General features: G+C 42.3%; 1 protein-coding gene across 2 annotated transcripts in view; it reads left to right on the top strand.

Moving 5' to 3' along the window:
• The window catches only part of SAMD4A (sterile alpha motif domain containing 4A), a 140,313-nt gene that overhangs the window by 66,759 nt on the left and 50,380 nt on the right, over window positions 1–23,174 (top strand). For both annotated transcript variants that reach the window (XM_042445297.1, XM_042445288.1), the window contains exon 2: window positions 15,134–15,655. In XM_042445297.1, coding sequence (XP_042301231.1) covers window positions 15,134–15,655 — 522 coding nt within the window. The remainder of the gene's footprint in view (window positions 1–15,133; window positions 15,656–23,174) is intronic.

The raw sequence follows: 23,174 nt of genomic DNA, 5'->3' as shown, positions 1-23,174 counted from the left end.
TTCCTTTTCCCTCTTGCTCTCGTGTTTGTTTCCTCTTTTGCTCGGCTGTGTCCTTTGTAAGGGCCACGGAAGGAGTGTGGTGTAGTGGCTTGCTTGCTGGCTGGCTCTGGAGCCCAGGTTCGCCTCCAGTTTGACCATGTAAACCCACTGGTTTAACTGGCAAGTCCACTCTCAGCTTCAAGGAAGGCAATGGCAAACCCCCTCTGAAGACCTTGCCAAAACCCCTGAGAGCCTTGCCTTAGGGTCTCCATAAGTTGGAACTGACCTAAAGGCGCACAACAACAACAACAAATAACAGCAGGCCAAGTGCAGCTGAGGGCCAAAGAGAGCTTAGAGTTGAATTTACTATATTCATTACTGCTAGCTCTCTTTGGTGAGTCATCATTGCCTTAAACCTCATGAAATGATTTAAAAGCACATTTTTCCATTACTTTCCTTGTTGCTTCTTCTCTTCGGTTACTTTATTGCATTTCGGGTGGGAGGGTTTCTTAGAATAGATAGAAAAATGGAATAAAAACCTGGGAAAGGGCCTCTTAAATGCTTTTAAAGTACTTGAAAAGTAGTTGGCTCGTTGTAGAATAAAGCAAATGGTTCCCACTGGTTGTGCTACAAAAGCAAAGTCGCTCTTCTAGTAATTATTGCCATGTTTCTTCTCAAGACTGAGGCAAAACTATACGCAGATCGAGTTGTGAAGAAATTTGTGAGATAATCCGAATCCTGGATGTTGCAAGTAGATTTCAGACGGCTTCTTTCCTGTGCTGTGGTTGCAAGTGATTCATATCTAATCTTTAAAATGTATGCAGAGAGATCTTGTAGCACCTTTGAAACTAACTGAAAGAAAGAAGTTGGCATCATGAACTTTCATAGACTAAAGTCTACTCCTTCCCTCAAATGCATTGTGGTGGAGTATAAGCCAGGGACAGCCTATATACAAATATAACCATACCAATGCGTATATAAGTCTGTCCCTGGATTCCATCCACGCCGAATGCATCTGGAGTTAGACTTTAATCTATGAAAGCTCATGTTTGCCAACTTCTTCTTCACTTAGATGTTTATATCACACAACTCTTAAAGTGCTACTATGTCCACTTTAACTGCTCTAGCTGCCTCCTTTGCATTCGGATTTGCAGTTTTAAGAGGGGTATTTAGAATTCTCAGGAGTTTCGAGTTCTCTGCCTGAGAATTCTAAATACCCCTCCTTAAAACTGCAAATCCCAGAATGCAACAGGAGGCAGCTAGGGGAGTCAAAGTGGAATAGTAGCACTTTACGAGTATAGTGTGATAAACATCTTAGTCTCAAAGGTGCTACAAGATCTCTCTACGTACTGATTCTACAAACTAATACGGCTATATCTTTGAATTCTACCACTTTAAAATGTAGGCAGCACATTGGTGAGGCAATGCAACTGGGAAGGAAGCCTGGAAGGAATTTGAGATGTTCTAGCCCCCTTCCTTCCATGAATCTCCCTTCCAAGAGGTTGGCCGCTTACTCTTTAAAAAAATTTCCCTTTGCTTAGAGAAAGCCAAGCCAATGGTGTCCCGCTTGGCAGAATTTCTCTCCTGATCTGGCTCAAAGGAGGGATGATTTCACCCTCTGCTTTTCTCTCTCTCTCCCCCCACCTCCCTAAAATGTGGAAGTCATCATGGCTTTGCATCATGGATTTGGGCACATTTTGTTGGCCTTGTGAGTCATCTTTTGCTTGTCCAGCTTTTGTGTCACTCGCTTGGAATTTTTGTTTGATCCTTTTTGCTCTGTTTGTTCTGGTTTTCTTGTTGTTCTTTGATTTCTCTTCATTGTGGCTTCTCTCCAACCCCCGCCCCACTTCCGGCCCCAAAGACAAAGAACAGGGACAGATCCAGACTGTTGGGAGCTGGGGGGATTTTGGGAGTTGTAATCCATCAACAACCCACTACCCCTTCCTTGAGCTCTCTCTTTTTAAAGTAACAACATAACCTTTTCCAGATTGTCTTCATACAAAATCAACCTCTTCCTCATCATCCTGCCTTTTCCCCAAGACTAGGACTAAAAATACCCCATTTCAGATGGGATTCTTTCTCAGCCCAATGCCCAATCCCCGATGTTCCCTCTGCTGGCATCCCATCCATGCTCTAGCCAGGCCCAACCCTGCTCAGCTTCCAAAATCATACAAGAATATTTATGTTATCTAGGCAGCTTGGTGATGACTGTCATTCACCTATTTCGTGATTTTTTCTGATTATCCACCAAAGCTTAATAATGCAGTGACCACCAACTTTCCTGGTTGAATTGAATTCCATAATATGTGTTTCTGTGTCGACCAAAGTTATATCTTTTGTTTTGTTTTATTTTTTTGAAAGATAAAAGGATTAAGAGTTTGATTTGGCATTTTTAAAATTATTTATTTATTCATTTTGAATATGCCAGAAGTGCTTTGATGGTGTCTCCCTGCATGGTGGCCTTGGACTGGATGTCTCATCCACAGAATTGTCATGAGTTGTGGTCAACTCGAAGGCAGTTAACAACAACAAATGTAATACTGCATATTAGATGATGTTTTTATTGTCCTGAATTGTATTTTTAAATGAAGATATTTTATTGTCATCTAGATGTATTGTGGTTTTATGCTTGTAATCCCACTTCGATCCATTGGGAGAGGCGGAAAACAGAAATAAATTATTATTATTATTATTATTATTATTATAATAACAAAAGAGAAGGAAGGTCCGTTCTTCCCTCAGATGTCTCCAAATCCCAGTGGACCCTATGGGTGAGATGGCTCCAAGACCTTCGATTCTCTACTTCACTGCTCAGGTCTTGGAGGCTCAGGCCCATGACTCCCTGACTGAGTCCATCCCTCTGGCATGGGGTATTCCTCTCTTTCCACCTTCTCCCTGATTGAGTCATGACTTCTCATGATGTGGCCAAAGTATGACAGTTTTGTCATCTTGGCTTCTAGGGATAGTTCTGGCTTGATCTGTCCAGGGACCCATTTGTTTGCCTTTTTTGGCCATTTATGGTATCCTCAGCACTCTTTGCCAGCACCACATCTCAAATGAGTTGATTTTCTTCCTGTCTTCCTTCCTTATTGTCCAGCTTTTGCATCCATACATGGCGATGGGAAATACAATGACTTGGACGATTCTAACTTTAGTGCTCAGTTGTATATCTTTACAATTCAGGGTCTTGTTTTGTTCTTTCATTCATGGCTGCCCTTCCCATTCCTAGTCTTATTCTATTTCTTGATTGCAATCTCTGTTATGGTCAATATTTGATCCAAGGTACGGGAAAACTTTGACTATTTCGATTTCCTCATTATCTAGCTTGATTTGTGTAGATCCTCTGTGGTCATTGTTTTTGTTTTCTTTATGTTCAGCAGTAAGCCAAGCCTGCCTTTGCACTTTCTTCTTTAACCTTTGTTAGTAATTGTTCCAAGTTTATGATATATTCCATTAGTATTATGGTGTCATCTGCTATATCCTAGATCAGGGGTAGGCAACCCTTTTGAGCCGGGGGCCGGGTTGCTGTCCCTCAGGCAACTGGGGGGCCGAAGCCAAAAAATAAATAATAATGTTTAAAAAATTAAATAAATAAATAAACCAGGACAAATGTAGGACAAAATTTTCAAATGGAGAGCACTTTTTAAATAAAAAATGGAGGTCATGCGAAAAAATTTGCTGATTTTTTTAACAAATGCTAAGATAAATGCATGTTTCTGAGCCTTTTATAGACAATTGCCCCACCACACCCCTTGTGCGAGACGTCAAAGGCCCTGGCGGCAATCGGCGGCAGGACCGGGCTGGGGCCGGTCCCAAGGCCTCGCCGGGCCGCATCCGGGCCGCAGGTTGCCTACTCCTGTCCTAGATCATGGATGTTTCTTCTTCCTGTCTTCACTCCTACTCCTTCTCAGTCTAATCGTGCTTTTCGTATGATATTTTCTGCGTACAAGTTGAACCATAACCCGGTATATAATGCACAAGATTATCTCCCAGCCTCATGAAATCCAAAATAGAAGTGACGGGTGGTTTAAATTCAGAACTGCCCCGGTCACATAGGCCAAATAGAGCAGCATCCACTTTTAACAGGAGAAGGCTGGGGCACCCAGCCCTCCACCTTTTTCTGACCTCCCTGTTCCCTCTGCTTGCAATCCAGCTAAGGTTTCCTTAGGCTTTAAGAGCTTCTGGCCTTGGAGCCAAGCATGGTGAGTGCTGGATTTACCCTTCTATCTGTTACACCTCCTCTATACTCTTGGGCTGAGAATCATGTGGTCTTCCAGAGACTGGGTAGCATTTCCTACCGGCTCCCTGAGTTCCTTACCATTGGCAATCCTGGGTCCCATCCCACTAAGTAATTATAGAGTGATCATTCCATTTTAACTGCCATGGTTCTGTCCTATGGATTTGTAGTCCAGTGAGGCATTGGAGTTCCACCAATAATAACCTATTAAAACAGTGCACAATTTAAAACATTTTTAAAAAACACTTTAAAAATCCAAAAAAGCAGTCTTTAAAAATGATCCTCGAACCCAGTTTTGAAACAGTTAAAACAGTGTGAAGTCGAAGGCTTTCATGGCCAGCATCCATAGTTTTTTGTGGGTTTTTCAGCCTATATGGCCATGTTCTAGAAGAGTTTTTTTCTGATGTTTCACCAGCATCTGTGGTTGGCATCTTCAGAGAATGCTGGCATGGAAGAGAGTGGGGTATGTGTGTGTATGTGTGTGTGTATACACACACACACACCCAGGGGCCGGGTTGCTGGCCCTAGACAACTGGGGGGGGGCCGGCGGCGGCGGCGGCGCCAATAAATAAATAAATAAATAAATAATTTTTAAAAATTTAAATAAATAAATAAACCAGGACAAATGCAGGACAACATTTTCAAATGGTGGACACTTTTTTTAAAAAAGTGGAGGACACACAAAAATTTTTGCTGATTTAAAAAAAATGTTAATATAAATGCATGTTTCTGAGGCGTCTATAGACAATTGCCCCCCTTGCCCCTGCGCGCAAGAGGCCAAAGTCTCCGGCAGCAATCGGCGGCAGGACCGGGCTGGGGCCGGTCCCAAGGCCTCGCTGGGCCGCATCCAGCCCGCGGGCCACAGGTTGCCTACCCCTGATATATACTGTGTGACCCTGGTTTGGGAGGAGTGATTTCCATGTTAATCTGTGTACTGTATTGTTCTCTTGTTGAATGGCAAAGGAGGTGGGAGGATATGCAAAGAGCATTTGTGTCTGTTTAATTGCAGACAATGATCACTAATTAAACAGACACTAATCCTCATTGCATATCCTCCCACCCTGAGGCCTTGCTATTCAGCAACCAAACAATACACAGATGAACATGGAAATCACTCCTCCCACACAGTGTGTGTGTGTGTGTGTGTGTCCCACTCTTCCATGCCAGCATTCTCTGAAGATGCCAGTCACAGATGCTGGCAAAACATCAGGAATAAACTCTTCTAGATCGTGGCCACATAACCCGAAACCCCCCCCAAAAACTATAGTTAAACACCATTCAGACTTCCATGTGAAACCGTACTGATAGGGTCAGGCTAACTTCCTTGGACAGGGTGTTCCACAGTTATAACCCTGTAGCAAAGAAAGCCCTGTAACATGTACCTACAAACGCAACTTCGCATGGTGTCAGGACATACAGCAAGCCCTCCTCTGAGGATCTCAAATTTCCAACAGGCTCATACAGGAGAAGCCTGTCTTTCGAATATCTTGGCCCCATGGTATTTAGGGATTTGTAGAGCAGCATTAGTGCAGTTCTTGCAAGACCAGTATACTATGGTGTCAAATGCACACCTGATACTGGTCTTGCTGTTGTTGCATGCCTTCAAGTCATTTCCAACTTATGGTGACCCTAGGGCGAACCTACCATAGGGTTTTCCTGGCAAGGTTTTTCAGAGGGGGTTTGCCATTGCCATGCTCTGTGGCTGAGAGAGTGTGACTTGCCTGGGGTCACCCAGGGTTTTATGGCTGAGCAGGGATTCAAACTATGTTCTCCAGAGTCACAATCCCAAACTCAAACCATTAACTTCTAAATATTTCCTATAGCCATGCAAGCTGGTGGATTGTAGGAATTGGAGTTTTTTGTTTTTAAAGTCAGTGTGAATGTTTAAATCCATGGATTTTGGGTGAGACATATGTATTTTTAATAAACAAATAAAAATAAATAAGGTCATTTATGTTCTTGGGCAGGCTGTGAAATATTAGCAGTGTGAATGGAAACAAGTGGACAAATAAGCTTGGTCTTGTTTGTTTATTTGTAAAGGGTGCAGTTGACTTTCTTTTTCCTTCTCTCCTCAAATGATGCAAACATTTCTGAATTCACTGATGACCTCTTTCCTACTCAAGTTTGCCCACCTAAAAGTAGATTTTTTGCCAAAATATTTCAAGCAGACATTAAAAAAACATTTTTGCTAGTTTTGTTTGTGAATTTCTCCAATTACGTTTTTGCTTGATGCAGCAAATAAGGTGGCTTCATGTCACAACATTGTTTTTTAAATGTGTTTTCACTCATGTATTGCATGAGGGCCAATGTGATATATGGTTTGAGTGTTTTACTGCAACTTGAGACCACGGCTTGATTCCCAGTTTGGCCATGAAGACCCACGGGGTGACCTTGGGCAAGTTACACTCTCTCAGCCTCCAGGGAAGGCAATGGCAAACCACCACTGAAGAAATCTTGCCAAGAAAACCCCATGATTGGTTTGCCTTAGGATTGCCATAAGTCGGAAATTACTTGAAGGCTCACAACAACGACATTGCTGGTGGAGCCGGCTGGGGGGGGTGATAACATAAATGCTTAAGATAAATAAAGAAATTAACAGCTGTCAGCTGGTCAGTACTGCCTGCAGCTGGCATTTTCTGGCAAAGATCAGGACAGCGTTCTCCTCTGTCCAGTTCTGCAGGGAAGGCGACACTTAGTTGAGTGAGTCCAACTCCACAGTGACTGGATTTGGTCTGATCCTGGGTGCGGAACCTGAGTGCTGGCATCCTAAAACTGTCCCTTGGAAACCTTCAGTCATGCTCTTTGCTTCTGGGGGTGGTGGAAGACAAGTGTTGGAAACATAAAGACCACAAGGGCCATCAAATCCAACCCCTGAAAAGACAATATTTTGAAGCTCTTTCAGGAAAAAGCCAGCATGGTGTAGTGGTTTGAGTAAGTGAACTGGCACTGTTACATATTTTACACATCTACATACAGTGTAGCCTTGCCTTACATGGGGATCTGTTCCAGACCCTCCCCGCCTGCGTAAGGCAAATGCCACATAAGCTCAAGCCCCGTTCAATAGAATGGGTCTCGTGTTTGCGGCCCATTCAATTGATTGCAGTGCAGTGCTGTATTTTGTTTAGCAATGTGACTAATAATCTCACTCATGCATTCCCGATTTGTTGTTCACACTAATTATTATTTTTTATTGGAATCACATCTCTGCAAATTTTGTTACAGATGTCAGCATTGCAAATAAAGATGGAGTCAATGATGCAGATGTAGTTGATACACATTCAAGATATGCAGAGTTTTATCCTGTGTCTATCCTCATCGGTTATTCAAACAGCCGACAATGTGAATTTTTAGTAGCCACCCCTAACTTAATCAGATGCCTTTGAAATTCATGTGAACAATGCAGATTCAACCCACATTACACTGTCTGAATAACCTGTAAGAGACCAGGGATCAAATTCACACTTGCCACTAAAAAACCAGAGGCTGACCTCCAGCAAGTCACACTCTCTTAGCCTCAGAGGATGGCAATGGAAAACCCCTCTGAACAAATCATGCCAGAAAAACCCCATGATGGGTTCTTCTTAGAGTTGCCATAAGTCAAAATGACTTGAAGGCACACAACAACAACACAGGCAAGAGTGTAGCTGTGGGCCTGGCAGAGCTGAGAGAGATGTTTAATTCATTACAGTTCCACTCTTGTTATGATAGTAAAACACTCAAAGCACGGAAGGGTTGGATCTGCAAAGGTGAAAGAAGGGCACTATGATCATACAGAGATGCATAAGACTCACAAAAATAAAAAAGCCCAGGGGAAAGAAAACCCTGGACACTTGTGTTCCGCTTTGCGGGGCGGAGAGAGGCCAAATGAAACTCTGTGATCTAATTTTGGAGTAGTGTTATTACGGGTCAGAGAGAGTCAGTTTCAAGCTTCAACCAAGTGGGCCGTTGGCACACATGTGGAAGCTCTTTTTAAAAATCGAGTCACATGACAGCAGGGCACACAGAAGAGGTTTGTGTTCAAGGAATGATTTGGGGTTTTAAAAGAAATTGGTCAAGAGCACCAAATTAGCTATTTCGCTTTACTCCAAAAACAAAACTCTTTCCCCCACGGAGTCAGCTGCTCTTTGGTTTCCTTTCCTGCAACACCACTGACACCCGCGCCCTGTTTGCCAGCTGCCCAGACAGATGCGTTTCTAAACACGGAACTAGCGCCACCGGTCTTTGTAGCCTGACTCGCATTGTTTTTGTACTAGATGAGGAATCTCATCACTGATCAGCAGGTTAAGTCACCAGCAGCATGGAAATAGCCCACGTAACACTTGTCAGACTTTGGAAACATTGTCTGTGCATATGTGCCTTCAAAAGCCAGTGTGGCTTAGTGGTTTGAGCACTGGGCTGTGATGCTGGAGATGAGGATTCGATTCCCAACCCAGCCATGAAACCCATTTGGGCAAGTCACACACTCTCAGCCTCAGGGAAAGGCAATGGTAAACCACCCCCTCTTTTGCAAAGACCATACAAACCTGCTTAGAGCCCTAAGATCTTCAGGAAAAGGTTCTCGGTCCCATCACAGACTCTGGAACTCCCTTCCACAGGATGCTAGGCTGGCCCCCTCCCTGCTTGCTTTTCATAGGCAAGCTAAGACATTTTTATTTACATAAGCATGCATGTGTGTGGGGGTGTTGGTCGTGCCTTTTAGCTTTTGCATATGTTTATGTGGTTTTATATAGTTTTTAGATGATTTTAAATGTTTTATGTTTTTATTGTAATGTTTTTTGATATGCTTTTTACCTGTGAACTGCCTTGGGTCCCTTTTGGGAGAAAGATGGCATACAAATGAAATGAAAACCCCATGATAGGTTCACCATAAGTGGGAAATGACTTGCAGGCACACAACACATATGTGCCTTCAAGTCACTTGTTGCCTTATGGCAACCCCATGAATTTCATAGGGTTTTCTCAGGCTAAGAATTACTCAGAGGTGGTTTGCCAGTTCCTTCCTCTGAAATACAGCAGTCCTTGGGTGTCCGCTGGGGTTTGGTTTCAGGACCCCCCTGGATGCTCAAGTCCCACTATACAATGGCATAGTGTGGCATAGTGGCTTGATTCTTGGACTATGACTGGAGGCCAGGGTTCAATTCCCATCTCAGCCATTAAATCTACTATGTGATCTTGGGCAATTCACACTCTCTCAGTGTTTTCCTTTTTGGATTATTATTATTATTATTATTATTATTATTATTATTATTATTATTAGTCTGTGCTGTTATCAGTTAAGATGATATTGATTTCAGTGTAGGCAGAGGCTACTCCCCTTTTGGCCATGTGAGGACAAATAATTAAAGACAAGTGATAAAATTTCAACTCCATTAGCAACAGGAAAGTAACTTCTTTTGAGACCCAGCTGTCTCTTTGGCCCTGTAAAGATATCACTGCATGGAGATTTTGGATTTTGAAGAGGTGCTGCTAATGTATTTCTAGATGGATCACTGGGCCATCTCTCTTTCTCTCCCTGATGTCTTTATGGGATTCAAAAAAGAGCATACCAAGTTCTAGCAGCTTGACTGTTTCTCTTTTTAAAGTAGAATTGAATTGTTCATTTTGTATTTCAAACTACACTGTCATCTTAATAGCCCTGAGATTATACTATTAATACATATGTCTTTTGAATACCTTTCCATGTCTAATTTTCAGCTGTTTTCTTCTTGCCTGAGGAAATTATCTGAATGTACTTGGGAGACAAAAGGAGTGTTTTACAGGGCATGTTGTTAAACTGAAAACAAGGATGTAATAAAACAGCAATTTAAGGGCAATTTCCTAACAATTGGAGTCCTTAAACACCACCATTGCATCCTGCCTTTTAAAAAAAATAGGCAACTGGCAGTATAGTAATGTTTTACAACTCAATTAATGTACCCCTTTGCTGCTTTGTTGCTCTTGGGATTTCTAGGGTAGCATACCTGTTTTCTCCTCTTTTGATTTCATCCTCACAGTTCTTTAATTGTAGCCCATGCTGCTTGTTATAAATTCATGTCTTGTTTATACATTGGAAGGGACAAAAATCACTGCAGGATTTCTGTGTGGAAACTCCCAGCTGACACATTTCTATTCATATCTTGTACACATTCTGACAAAACTGTACAAGCCTCTGGAGGACAACCAGGTTTTGTTAGCAGTAGATTTACTATTGGCTGGCTCCATTAAGAATATCTCACCTGGTATTTGGAAGTCTTTTAGATCAGAGAACCCACGATGCACGATATTTTGGAGAAGGGGTTGGGGGCAGTTGTTCAATCCTTCCAGATGCTAGTTGTTGCACTGCAACTCCCAGTATTCCTCCCCACTGGCTAGCTTGACTAGGGCATCCTCTTAAACAGACAATAAGGACATCCTGGCCTTCCCTGGAGTAAACTGCTGGTTGTATACAATAAGGAGGGCCCAAAAAGAGAATAAATTCATTGGAGATGTGGTGCTGGAGAAGAGTACCGTGGACAGCCAAAAGAAATAAATGGGTCCTAGGACAGATCAAACCTGCAATTTCTCTGGAGGCAAAGATGAGTACTGTATATACTCTACTATAAGTCGAGAAATTTATGCCCCAAACGTGACCCTAAAATTTGGGGTAGACTTATAGAAAGGTCAGTACATCAGTAGTGCTTAGAAGGGTCCTAAAGCAAGCAAGCCTGATGCCCAATTCCTTCCCTTCCAGTCTGTTTTGCAAGCCTTTGTTTCCGATCACAAAAACTCTCCTTTTAAATCCAGTTGTTTTTTCTCGGCTCCGTTTTGCAAGTCCTGGCTTCCTATGGAAACAAGTCTCCATTTAAATCCACTTCCTTCTTTCGCTGCTCTGTTTTGCAAGCCCTGGCTTCCTATGGGAAAATCTCCCCCTTTAAATCCACTTGCTTTTTTCTCTGCTCTGTTTTGCAAGACCTAGTTTCCTATGGGAAAAGCCTCTCCATTTAAAACCACTTGTTTCTGTCTCCAGTCCATTTTGCAAGACCTGACTTCCTAGGAAAGCAACTCTCCAGTTTAAATCTACAGTACTTGCTTCATTTCTCAATGCGATGTTAAAACCTCACCTCCAGCACCTGGGAATCAGTTGGGAGATGTCCAAAGAAGGAGAAGGGGGGGATGGAAGTGGTATTTCCCCCTTTCCATCCTTCCTTATAGCTCCCTAAGTTTTTCCCTTGACTTATCCACTGGCCATATTATTTTGACCCTGAAACCTTCCCTCGACTTATACACAAGTATATATGGTAAACTGAGGCTGTCTTACTTTTGGCTGCATTATGAGAAGGCATGGATCATTAGAAAAGACAATAATGTTGGGAAAGGTGAAGGGAAGCAGAAAGAAAGGAAGACCACATACTAAAATGGATGGACTCTATTATGGAGTTCCTGGGTATGAATCTGCAAGAACTTATGGTGGATAGGGAGTCTTGGAGATGTCTCATCCACAGGGTCAATATGAGATGACATCAACTCGCAGGTGGTTAACAACAACAACAAAATGTCCTAAAAGCTCCAGATATACCTGATCATGGAAGCTAAGCAGTGTCGGCCCTGGTTGGTACTTGGATGGGAGATTGCTAACAAAGACCAGATGCTGTAGGCTGTATTTCAGAGGAAAGAACTGACAAAAACACCTGAGTATTCTTTGCCTAAGAAAACGCTAGGAAATTCATGAAGTTACTGTAGGTTGACAGGCAACCTGAAAAGCCTTGCACATGTGGATAAATAACAACACACACACAGGAGAAGCCAAGATTGTTTGCTGTTGCTCAAAGGAAGAGTCCAGTCTCTGAGAGAGAGATGAAGGCCTTGGGGAGGGAGGAAGCAGAAAAAATTGGGGAAATTCTTTTTCATAGCATCCTGATTTTGGCACTATTGCCATGATCATAATTCTACCCTCCCAATCTACCACACTGTAACAGGTATCAGCTGCATGGAGAGAAGGAGATCTATTATTCCAGGGACGGGAGCTTGGATGAATGATGTTTCTACTAGGTTTTTAGGTGATCAGGTCAGGAGATATTACTTAGCTAAAGCTATTGAACTGGAGAGCCAGTGTGGTGTGGTGGGTGATTTGAGTGTTGGACTACGACTCTGGAGACCAGGGTTCAATTCCCAGCTTGGCCAAGAAAACCACTGAGTGACCTCACACTCTCTCTTATAAGTATGTAGAGTGATCTTCTAGCATCTTTGAGACTAACTGAAAAATTGTCAACATGAGCTTTCTTTAAATCTGCTTCCTCAGATTCATTTGGACAGTAAAATACAGTCTACGAAAGCTCCTGCTGCCGACTTCTTTCTTTCAGTTAGTTTCAAAGCTGCAACAAGATCTCTCTATATATACTGATTCTACAGATTAACATGGCTATGTCTTTGAATTCCAAGTGTACTAAGTGTTAGTGTCCTTAGTTTTAGTGTGCTAAGTATTAGTTAAGTATGCTTAACTATAAGTAGGAGATATAGAATGCTGGCTAAGTATATAGATGTTCTTACATATGTTTACTTATGTCTTTGCAAGTGCTTCAAACTGCATTGGTTTTCATTTTTGTAAGCTGCTTTAATTCTCAGTTTCAGGGGGAAGGTAGGTAGAAACATCATCAGCAGCAACCATAAAAACAGTATGCAAAGGGATCTTGTAGCACCTTTGAGACTAACTCTGCAGACGTCGTTGTAGCATAAACTTCCAACTTCCAGGTGCATCTGAGGAAGTAGACCAATTCTACAAAAGCTAATGCTACAGTGTTCTTTGCACAGTTAGTCTGAAAGATCCTCTTGCATACTAAGATTCCAGACTAACACAAAACTGTGTCTCTAAATTCTACCACAATAACAACAGTCTGCTGAGTTTTCAGCTAGTTGTGTTTGGGCTTTGTGTCTGTGCAACTGGAGAGACTTCTGTGGGCTTGGGGCTTGTTTCTTTTGCAAAGTGGTTAAACAACAGCCAGGGCACGGGGTGGGTCTCAGCAATTCAGGCAAAGGCATGCCAATGAAGGGGACGCTTGTCATTCCCTCCTCCTACACAGGCCCTCTACTTCCTTTCACCTCTAGCTGCCTCTGCCAATGGATCCCCCACAAGATCCGTGACCCAGCTATAATTCACCCACAGAGGCATTTGGCTCCCCGTCACCCACTCTTCCTTTGGCTACGGAGTGGAATTTGCACAATGTTAACACAAGGCAACGATGGATTATTTCAGCTTCAGGATACTGCAAGAACGGAAGGGATAGAAGGAAACAACATAGTGGCTAGAATGGTTATGAATAGTTGTGAAAAAGCAGGGAGGCACCTGGATTGGGATCTTAATTCCTCCTTGCATCCCACATGAATTCCTTTAGTGGCATCAATAGGGTTGGTGTCACCCAGTGCTGTAACTCATGGTGACACCTATCTCATCCCATCCCTTCCAATCCCATCCAGAATCCTTAGTAATGTTTTTCTTACTAATGTTACTCATAAATTGTAATTCCTGTATATCACTGTATTGGTATTATTTATTTATTTATTTATATCCCACTTTCCTCCCATATTTGGAATTTAAAAGGCAATCCTCAGTATGTTGGTTGTTGTGTGCCTTATGGCTACCCTAAGATGACCTTTGCTGTGTGCCTTCAAGTCAGTTCTGACTTATGACAACCCTAAGGCAAATCTATCATTGGTTGTTTTTGTTTGTTTTGTTTTGTTTTGTTTTTTGGCGAGATATGTTTATAGGAGGTTTGCCATTGCCTTCCCTGAAGTTGAGAGCATGCGACTTGTCCAAAGTCACCCAGTGGGTTTAATGGCCCAGTTGGGAATCGAACCCTGGTCTCCAGAGTCATAGATCAACATTCAAACAACTATGCCACAGCTATTGCAGGGTTTTCTTTGGACTTAATTCAGATGAGGTTGGGCAGTGCCTTCTTTTGAGGCCGAGAGAATGTGACTTGCTCAAGGCCACCCAGCAGATTTTCAGGAATTCAGACCACAGTCTCTGAACTCCATGTATGGGGCTGCAGATAATGTTTTTTAAAACATTGTTTTACAGCGTTGTTTGGCCTTGGGGGGATTATTTTTATTTTTGGTTTGCAGTATCTTGCAGAAAAAATTGAAACAGGTGGAAATCACATGGTTCACTATTCAAATTTTATGTGTCCCCTTTGTCTGCACTAGTGTCCAAAAGCATGGACTGGGTGTCCATTTGGACCCCCAACTGTTTAATGCCTTGCAAAGAAAGATTTTGACTTTTCCCTTCCTCTTTTAACAAGTTAAGAGAATGATGTGATATAGTATGTGAAGTGAGACATGAGAATCCTGCAGCATGGTGAAGCCGTGGTCCATAGCAAGAGAACAGGCTTGTGAAATGGCTGCTTGCCAGGTGCCACCGTACCTATCTGCCAGACTACAGCACTGAATAGGGCTTCAAACCCTGATCTCCTGCAATCCTAGTTCCGCACTCAGACTGCTGCACTATACTGGATCTCTGTTCTGCAACGCCCCTCCTTTATTTTACACCCTGGCAGAATGTTTTCTTTATTTTCTCACACATATTTCATAACAGTAGTTTCTTGGGGAAAAGGAGCAGCAGCTGATTAACATAAAAATGGGCACATTTATAAAGATTTGTCTGCTGATGGAGGACTGCATGCTTTCTGACTGGAGGTTCTGTGTAACTCAGAAGTTTCCATATTCCCACGGAGGGACCAACTCTCCAGTTTTGCTTTGGGGTTCTGTTTTTGTTTTGCATTTGTTTTTTTCTTCTTATGGGAGGGGAAAAACTGCATTTCTTGTTCTGTGGGATCAGTGTTGCAAAGCCAACTCAGATGTGGAATGTTTTTCTATATCTCCTGGGATTGTTTGCTGATTTCACAACTCTCTCTTTTTCTCCCTGCCTGCCCCTGCCCCAAATTTCCTTTCCCTCCACCACCACAGGAATCATTAACCAGTGGCAACAGGAATCAAAGGACAAAGTGATTTCTTTATTGTTAACTCACCTGCCTTTGCTGAAGCCTGGGAACGTGGAAGCCAAGGGGGAGTACATGAAGTTGCTCCCTAAAATCTTGGCTCACTCGATCGAACACAACCAACATATAGAGGAGAGCCGGCAGCTCCTGTCCTACGCCTTGATCCACCCAGCCACGTCTCTGGAGGACAGGAGCGCCCTGGCCATGTGGCTGAACCACTTGGAGGATCGCACCTCCTTGGGCACCTTCGGCAGCCAAACCAGAGGCCGCTCCGATTCTGTGGATTATGGGCAGTCGCACTACTATCACCAAAGACAGAACTCAGATGACAAGCTGAACGGGTGGCAGAGCTCCCGGGACTCTGGGATCTGTGTGAACGCTTCCAACTGGCAGGAGAAAAGCCTGGGGTGTGAGAATGGCCACCTACCCCTCTACTCCTCCTCCTCCGTCCCTGCCACCATCAACACGATCGGGACTGGCACGGGCACAAGTAAGTCGCTGACATTTGGGGTGGTTTCTGTCAGTAGATTTTAAGCAATGAAAGAGTGTAGCAATGCCAAAGCTCAGGAAAATTCTATTTATTTGCACTTCAGTTCCCAAAATTCCACACCTGGCATGGCTGCTGGGTTGTGGGAATTGTAGTCCAAGAAATGAGTGTGGCATTGCCAAAGTTCTGGAAAATTCTTCCTATTTCTTGAGACTACATTTTCCAAAATTGCACACCTGGCATAGCCATTGGATTCAGGATGTTGTAATCCAAGAAATGAGTGTAGTACTGCCAGAGCTCAAGAAAATTTCTCCTTGGTTTGAACTACGGTTCCCAGAATGCCATAGAATAATAGAGTTGGAAGAGACCGCAAGGGCCATCCAGATCAACCCCCTGCCATGCAGAAAATCCAAATCAAAGCATCCCCAAACAGATGGCCATCCAGCCTCTGTTTAAAGACCTCCAAAGAGGGAGATTCCACTACACTCCAAGGGAGTGTGTCCTACTGTCGAACAGCCCTTACTGTCAGGAAGTTCTTCCTAATATTGAGGTGGAATCTCTTTTGCTGTAGCTTGCATTGTTCTGTATCCTAGTCTCTGGAGCAGCAGAAAACAAGCTCGCTCCTTCCTCAATGTGACATCCCTTCAAGTATTTAAACAGGGCTATCATACTACCTCTTAACCTTCTCTTCTCCCGGCTAAACATCCCCAGCTCCCTAAGTCATTCCTTGTAGGGCATGGCTTTGAAACCCTTCACCATTTTAGTTGCTCTCCTTTGGACATGCTCCAGTTTCTCCATATCCTTTTTAAATTGTGCTCAGCATGGCCACTGGATATTAGGAATATTGGTCCAAGAAATCAATGTGACATTGCCAAAGCTTATTAAAGTTCTTCCTTTTTTGAACTATAGTCCCCAGAATCCCACACGCATCATGGCCAATGTATTATGGGTGTTGTAGTCCCTTCCAGAAAGAGTAATCTTTTCATGCTCCAGGGATCGCCACATTGGTTGAAGCTCACACAGACATTCATTGCTTGAAGAAATAGGCCAGCACAAGTGTAAGGTTTGTTTGGTCATCCATTCTTACACTGAGAGCTTGTGTTCACAACACAATGAGCGCAAATCCATGATAGTCTGGAATCTTCTGAGTTATTACATCAGGGAAAATGTTTAAAAATTGGGGGAAAGGGAATATGAAAGTCCAGAAAGGCCAGCATGTGAGCCAGTCTTCAGGTACTGAGATTAAGCCACTGACATTTAGCACTGGGGTGCTAAATTCAGGGGACTTAAAAAGCTAGAGGTGTATATTCTGTGCCTTTAGGCTGGCCTAATAAAGGTATCACCAGCACCTGTAGTTTGCAGTTTGCACTTTTGCTTTATCGTCAACAATGACTATCCCTGTATTTTGAGTAGAGGAGTGAGCAAATAAGACCCATTAGCATGATCAGCTCTGGATAGAAGTGAAAACGGATAAATTTGGCTAGTTTATATAGCTTGGGGTTGGAAACTGCTGGAGTCCTGCAGACTACCACTCCCAAAACTAAGTTTACCATCACATCCTTATTTAAAGAAAAACTGATTTTGTACAATTTCCCAAGGCTTGAGGCCAAAATAAAATGAACTGACTAAGCAAAGAAACACATAACACCTTAAAAAATTGCCAATATTTATAATGGGAGAAGCTTCTCTAGGCTGGTTCAGTGATCAATGCATTAGCATTAGTCATTACATTATTTTTAACAGGTTCCTACTAATTCTGTGCAGTGATTTCTATGGCGCTAAAAGACAGATTGGCAGGGAGTTTTATCACCTGGTTTCATGAGATAATTTTAGGCTGCTCTGTAAAAAATTAACAAATGGTTTAAGCATAGAATCATAGAGCTGGAAGAGACCCCAAGGGCCGTCCAGTCCACCCCCATTTTGCTATGCAGGAAGACACAATCAGAGCACTCCCGACGAAAGAGACTCCATCACACTCCAAGGGAGCGTTTTCCACTGTCAAAACAGCTCTTACTGTCAGGAAGTTCTTTCTAACGTTGGAGGTTTTGTTTGTATCTTCCTACATGGCAGGGGTTGGACTGGATAGTCCTTGGGGTTCTCTTCCAACCCTAGGACTTTATGGTTCTTTGAGCAGAGAGGACCCAAGTGTCTTAGGTGCAATGAATAACATGACTCTGAGGACCCGAATACTGGTAATATGTAGTATGCCAAGAAACCATATCTTTGACCATGCCTATTCTGAATGGAATTTCTGAATATTTCCCAATTAAACTGTTTAGATTAATTACATTAGATTAATGTGTGCATTGCAGCATATTTAGCTTTTATAGGAGAGTGTTTTTTGGTAATCACACTTCTTTAACACAATGCTGCCTTTGTGATATGAGAAGGAAGCAACAGGACTGAAAGACTGACAGCCATCAGGGTGGGAATCCCCCCCCCCTTTCCTTGTCAAAAAACCCTCATTCTGGTCAGAAAACTGTTAGTGACACACACACACAACTCATAGATTTTCCCTTTGAACCAACTGTGCAAGGCTGTTCTTCAGCCCCTTTTGCCCCACCTAGGAAGCTACCAAGCAGAGGACCACCGCTGCTGCTGTTTCCAAGTTAAGGAGAAGAAGAGGGAGGCCACTCAGAGGAGGAGGGCGGCCTCAACTACATTATGTATATGTAAATATTCCAAAATCTGGAAAAAAAATTGCAAAATCCAAAAGACATCTGGTCCCAAGCCTTTCGGATAGAGGAGACTCAATTTATGCTACAGTAACCCTGACACATAAGTGTCCAAATCCTGGTTAAAAATCAACTTCTAAGGCTACTTGCTGAGGCCTCATGAGGGAGGCCTTATGAGGAAAATAAGGGTGCTCTTCCAGGTAGAATGTCCCCTCATTTCCCTTCCCCTTGCAACAGAAACCACATGCTTTTCCTCCTCTTAGTTGTTTTCCCAGTAGGTATAAAACTGTGCAAGTAGAGCATTACACACTGCCCATTGACCTGGTAACTTGGCATTTGTTTGGGTCAGACTTTAAATTTTTAAGGCACCTTAGAATTGATCTTTTATTTCCTGCAGATATGACCAAGTGATGTTCTGGGCTTATCAAGGGGAAATGTTTATTAGATTTGACGGTAGAATTTTAGTAAAAAAAAAAAAAAATTGACCCCAAAAAACTGAGTTGATGTATCCACAGATTAATATAGGTACTGTAAGTACTGTACTTTAGCATTTACTTTTTAAAAAGGAACCATCCCCTGGTGAAAGGCAAAAATGTAATCTGTCCTGGAATCACTGACCTCCCTCTATTCTTTCATCCATCCAGACTTTATTTTGAGCACAAATAGTCATGCCTGCTAGAATTTTGTAAGTTCTTTGGCATTGTATTTCTTTGCATCATCCTTTAGATCCTTTGTTACATGCCCCTAGATTTTATCCTCAACTTATCCACAGGTCATATCAAAAGCCATACTTTTGACCCCAAAACTATAGTCAAGTATATATGGTAAGTGTGAGAGAATCAGAGATGTGATTTAGATCATGGGATCTGTGAAGTTATATTCAATTTTTGTTTAATAAATCATTATTTTTGTATTATTGCCTCCGGGAACACTACATATTTGAAAGTTGAGTTCAGACACGGTGTCTTTGGTGGCAGCAGTTAATAAAGAGTGGTGAGGACAGAAGATAAATAAAATCTCATACAGGAACCTTGAGGGCATTGTGGAGGTCCTCACATTGGTGGCAGAGGTGTAGATAAGGGAAAGCCCTCACATTTGGTGGCAGTGGCTGGGATTAGCAGAAGTCCTTATATTTAGTGGCTGGAGAGGGATAGGCAAAATCCCACAGGCTGCCTGTAGATTATTTTTATGCATACTTTCTGCACTATAGAAGTCTGGAAGGAGGAACAATGGCCTCAGAAGGTGTTTTTTAACCAGTACTTGGACAATTATGTGTCAGGTTTACTGTAGTATAAGTTGAGTCTCCCTTACTCAAAGTGCTTAGGACCAGAAGTGCTTCGGATTTTAGAATATGAGCACATAGATAATGAGATAGCTGACCCCTGTTTAAACATGGAATACATTTATGTTTCGTACACACCTTCTACATACCTGTCACCTGTCGACTTAGGGTGGCCTCATTAATTTCATAGAGTTTTCTTATGCAAGGAATACTCAGAGGTGGTTTTGCCAGATCCTTCTTCTGAAATATAGCCTACAGTACTTGGTATTCGTTGGTGGTCTCTCAGTCAAATACTAGCCAGAGGTGACCCCGCTTAGCTTCCAAAATCAGGCAGAGAAGACAAATGCAGGATATTTTGGTCTCAGTACATATACACATAGCCTGAAGGCAATTTTATACATAATATTTTTAATACTTTTGTGTATGGAATAAAGTTTGAGTACATTGAACCATTAGAAAGCAAAGGTGTCACTATCATAGCCACTTGCATGGACAATAATATATCCCACCTTTTCCCTTTTGAGGATCTAGGCGGGTAATAAGGCACCTTGGTGGTAAAGTGGTTAAATGCTGGTACTGCAGCCATAAGGCTGTGAGTTTGATCCCCGCAGGTGGATCCAAGGTTGATTCAGGCTTCCATCAGTAAAATGGTACCCAGGGCAGTAAAATTTAGGTTGGTAAAATGAGTACCCAGCTTATTAGGAGCAATTTGGCTTACATGTTGTAAACTGCTTAGAGAGTACTCAGTTTACTGATAAGTGGTATAGAAATGTAAATGATATTGCTATTGCTATTTTGGATTTTGGAATTCCAGATAAGGGAGACTCAACATGTAGTGGATTTCCTGCATTAGCAGGGGTAGTACTAGTTGCCTTTTAATGTACCTTTCTGCTTTATGATTCTGAGTCCTTCTGGAGGTCTGGCTGGACAATATAGCCATCCAGAGAGAGATTGCACTGTTGGGTAATGTTTGCAATAGTGACAGGGCTGTGAATTCCGCAGTGTTCCCCTCTCCCTCTTCCACATATGGTATGCATTTTTAAGGCTGCCAGTTTTCCAGCCGGTGTCTGTAGCTATTCCTTAATTGCCTCTTAAATTAGTTAGCTTCTGTTTCCCATGAGAGACAGGATGGGAAAACGCTTATATTAAAGTACTAGTTTCCTTCCCTTATTTTACAGTGAAAAGCAGCATTTTACTATCAGAGAGAGAAAATATCATCTAAGCCAAAAAAAAAGGTTATATTATATTTTTCCTCCATTTCCTCCCTGGCAACACTAATCCCCCTATTCCTGCCACACTGGACAGGAGGTAATGTGCACACCAGCTACAAGGTAGGACTGTGGTCCTTGGTGGCACTTCTCTAGTCTGTATCCACCAGACCTGGTATGTGGAAGGGAATCGGATAATAGAAAATACTGGATACCAACAGTTTGGCTACAGTGTTGTCTTGGCTGCTTCCAGAGGGGAGGATCTTACAGGCATCAGGTGAAAGGCACTGTACTATTAATTACATTTCTTCCTCCCATTAATAAGTAGTTCTCTGATAAGTTGTTGTTGTTGTTGTTGTTGTTATTATTATTATTATTATTAGCTTTATTTATAAATACTAAATTGTTGTTATTGTTGTATGCCTTCAAGGACTTGTCGATCCTCTATTAGCATTTTCTTGGCAAGATTTCTTCAGGGGAGATTTGCCATTGCTTTCCTGTTAAGCTGAGAGAGTGTAATGTGCCCAAGGTTGTAGAATAGAGATGGAAGCTACCCCAAGTTGGCTCTCCAGTCCAACTCTGCTTAAACTCCACCACACTCCAAGGGAGCATCTTTCACTGTCAAACAGCTCTTACCATCAGGATGAGTTTCCTAATGTTGAGCAGAATCTCTTTTCCTGTGGTTTGAACCCATTGCTCCAGATCCTAGTCTCTGGAGCAGCAGAAAACAAGCTTGCTCCCTCCTGAATATGACATCCCTTCAAATATTTTAACAGGGTGATCATGTCACCTCTTAACCTTCTCTTCTCCAGGCTGAACATGCCCAATGCCCTAAGCCATCCCTCATAGGGTTTCCAGACATTTCACCATTTCAGTGAACCTCTTCTGGACACACTCCAACTTGTCCTGATCCAAGTGAGGCCTGACCAAAGCAGAATAGAGTGGCATTGTTACTTCCCTTGATATAGACACTATACTCCTGTTGATGCAGTCTAGAATCGCATTGCCTTTTTTAGCTGCCACATCCAGTGGGTCTCCATAGCTGAGCAGTGATTTGAACTCTGATCTCCAGGAATCCTAGTCAGTTGCTCACTGCACCACACTGGCTTGGTCAGTTTTTAGCAGTTCAGATTAAACAAGACTGAAAACCTCTAGATTTACCTCTTTGGTTTTGTACTAAAACTCTCAGAATCCCCTAGGATTCTGCTCCTAGGCAGCATGGCGATATGGCTGGTAGTTGTAGTTAAAAAAACAAAAACAAAACCTTTTCCAAGACTAATTATCTCCAGTTATCCAGTTATCTCCAAAAAGCCTTCACAGATGTTAGTCCACTTGTTCAGATGCACTGAAGGAGTACAATATTCAGGCATCATAAAGTAGATTCCCAGCTATGTAGCTGTGGGGTTGAGATCAGAAGAAGAATATTAAAAAGGGAAGGGAGAGGCTGATTTATTTTAGCATGAGCTTTCCTGGATTTCAGTCCACTTTTTTGTAACACTAGTCCTACACCTTCAAAGGCCTGATTTAGCATAAACATGCTGGCAGCATCAGACCTAATATCCAGGCCTGCTAGCCTGTTATCTCTGAAGTGTGAAAGCAATACCTTCTGCTTTGTAATCCATGAAAGCTTATGGTAAAATAAAGCAGTATTAAAGATACCACCACCAGGTTATTTCTTCCTCCTCTTTTTCTTCTCCTCTCCCATCCTCCTCCTGTTCTTCCTCTCTTCTCTTCTTTTTAAAAGGAAAAAGGATTAACAAAGCTATGTCTCACAAAATGTGAATTTATTTACTATTTTTGAAACATCCAGTACCAACCTTCAATTTTCTTCCATAGTTCTTTTTAAGCATGCATACTTTCTTTCGTATGGAAAAATGCACACATCATTGCCAGTTTGTGTTGATAAATTTCATTATGAGTTGAGTGAAGCAAAGATTTGAGCAGTAGTGTGTGCATTCATAAAATTTGTTTCACACTTGCATGCAAGATGGAACAATAGAAGTTTTCTTTGGGGGAAAGCTGCGGCTTTCTTGTTTAGACATAAACTTGGAAAAGTATATGGTTTTGTATAGCATAACAGACACGGTATTTTACAGTACAGAGAGAGCAAAGTCCCATGGCCAAGCTCTGGGCACAGATGAAAGTTGATGCTCCCTTTGAAAATAAACTCACCTCTGCACCTTTATTAATGATTTTTAAAATCTTTCTCCTATTCCTGAATAAGTGCATTTGTTCAGAGGCGCTGATTGGGCAGAAGTCCAGTCCTTGTTTGTATGTGTGATGCCAAACAGATAAAATGAGGCAGGAGTGGCAAAGACCTTCAGTACATTATCAAATACTACTTTGCCACCAGAAAT

The sequence above is a fragment of the Sceloporus undulatus genome, chromosome 1, assembly GCF_019175285.1.
Source record: "Sceloporus undulatus isolate JIND9_A2432 ecotype Alabama chromosome 1, SceUnd_v1.1, whole genome shotgun sequence".
Classification (NCBI taxonomy): domain Eukaryota; kingdom Metazoa; phylum Chordata; class Lepidosauria; order Squamata; family Phrynosomatidae; genus Sceloporus; species Sceloporus undulatus.
The sequence above is the reverse complement of the archived record's forward strand: the minus strand, read 5'-3'. Positions and strand labels throughout refer to the sequence as shown.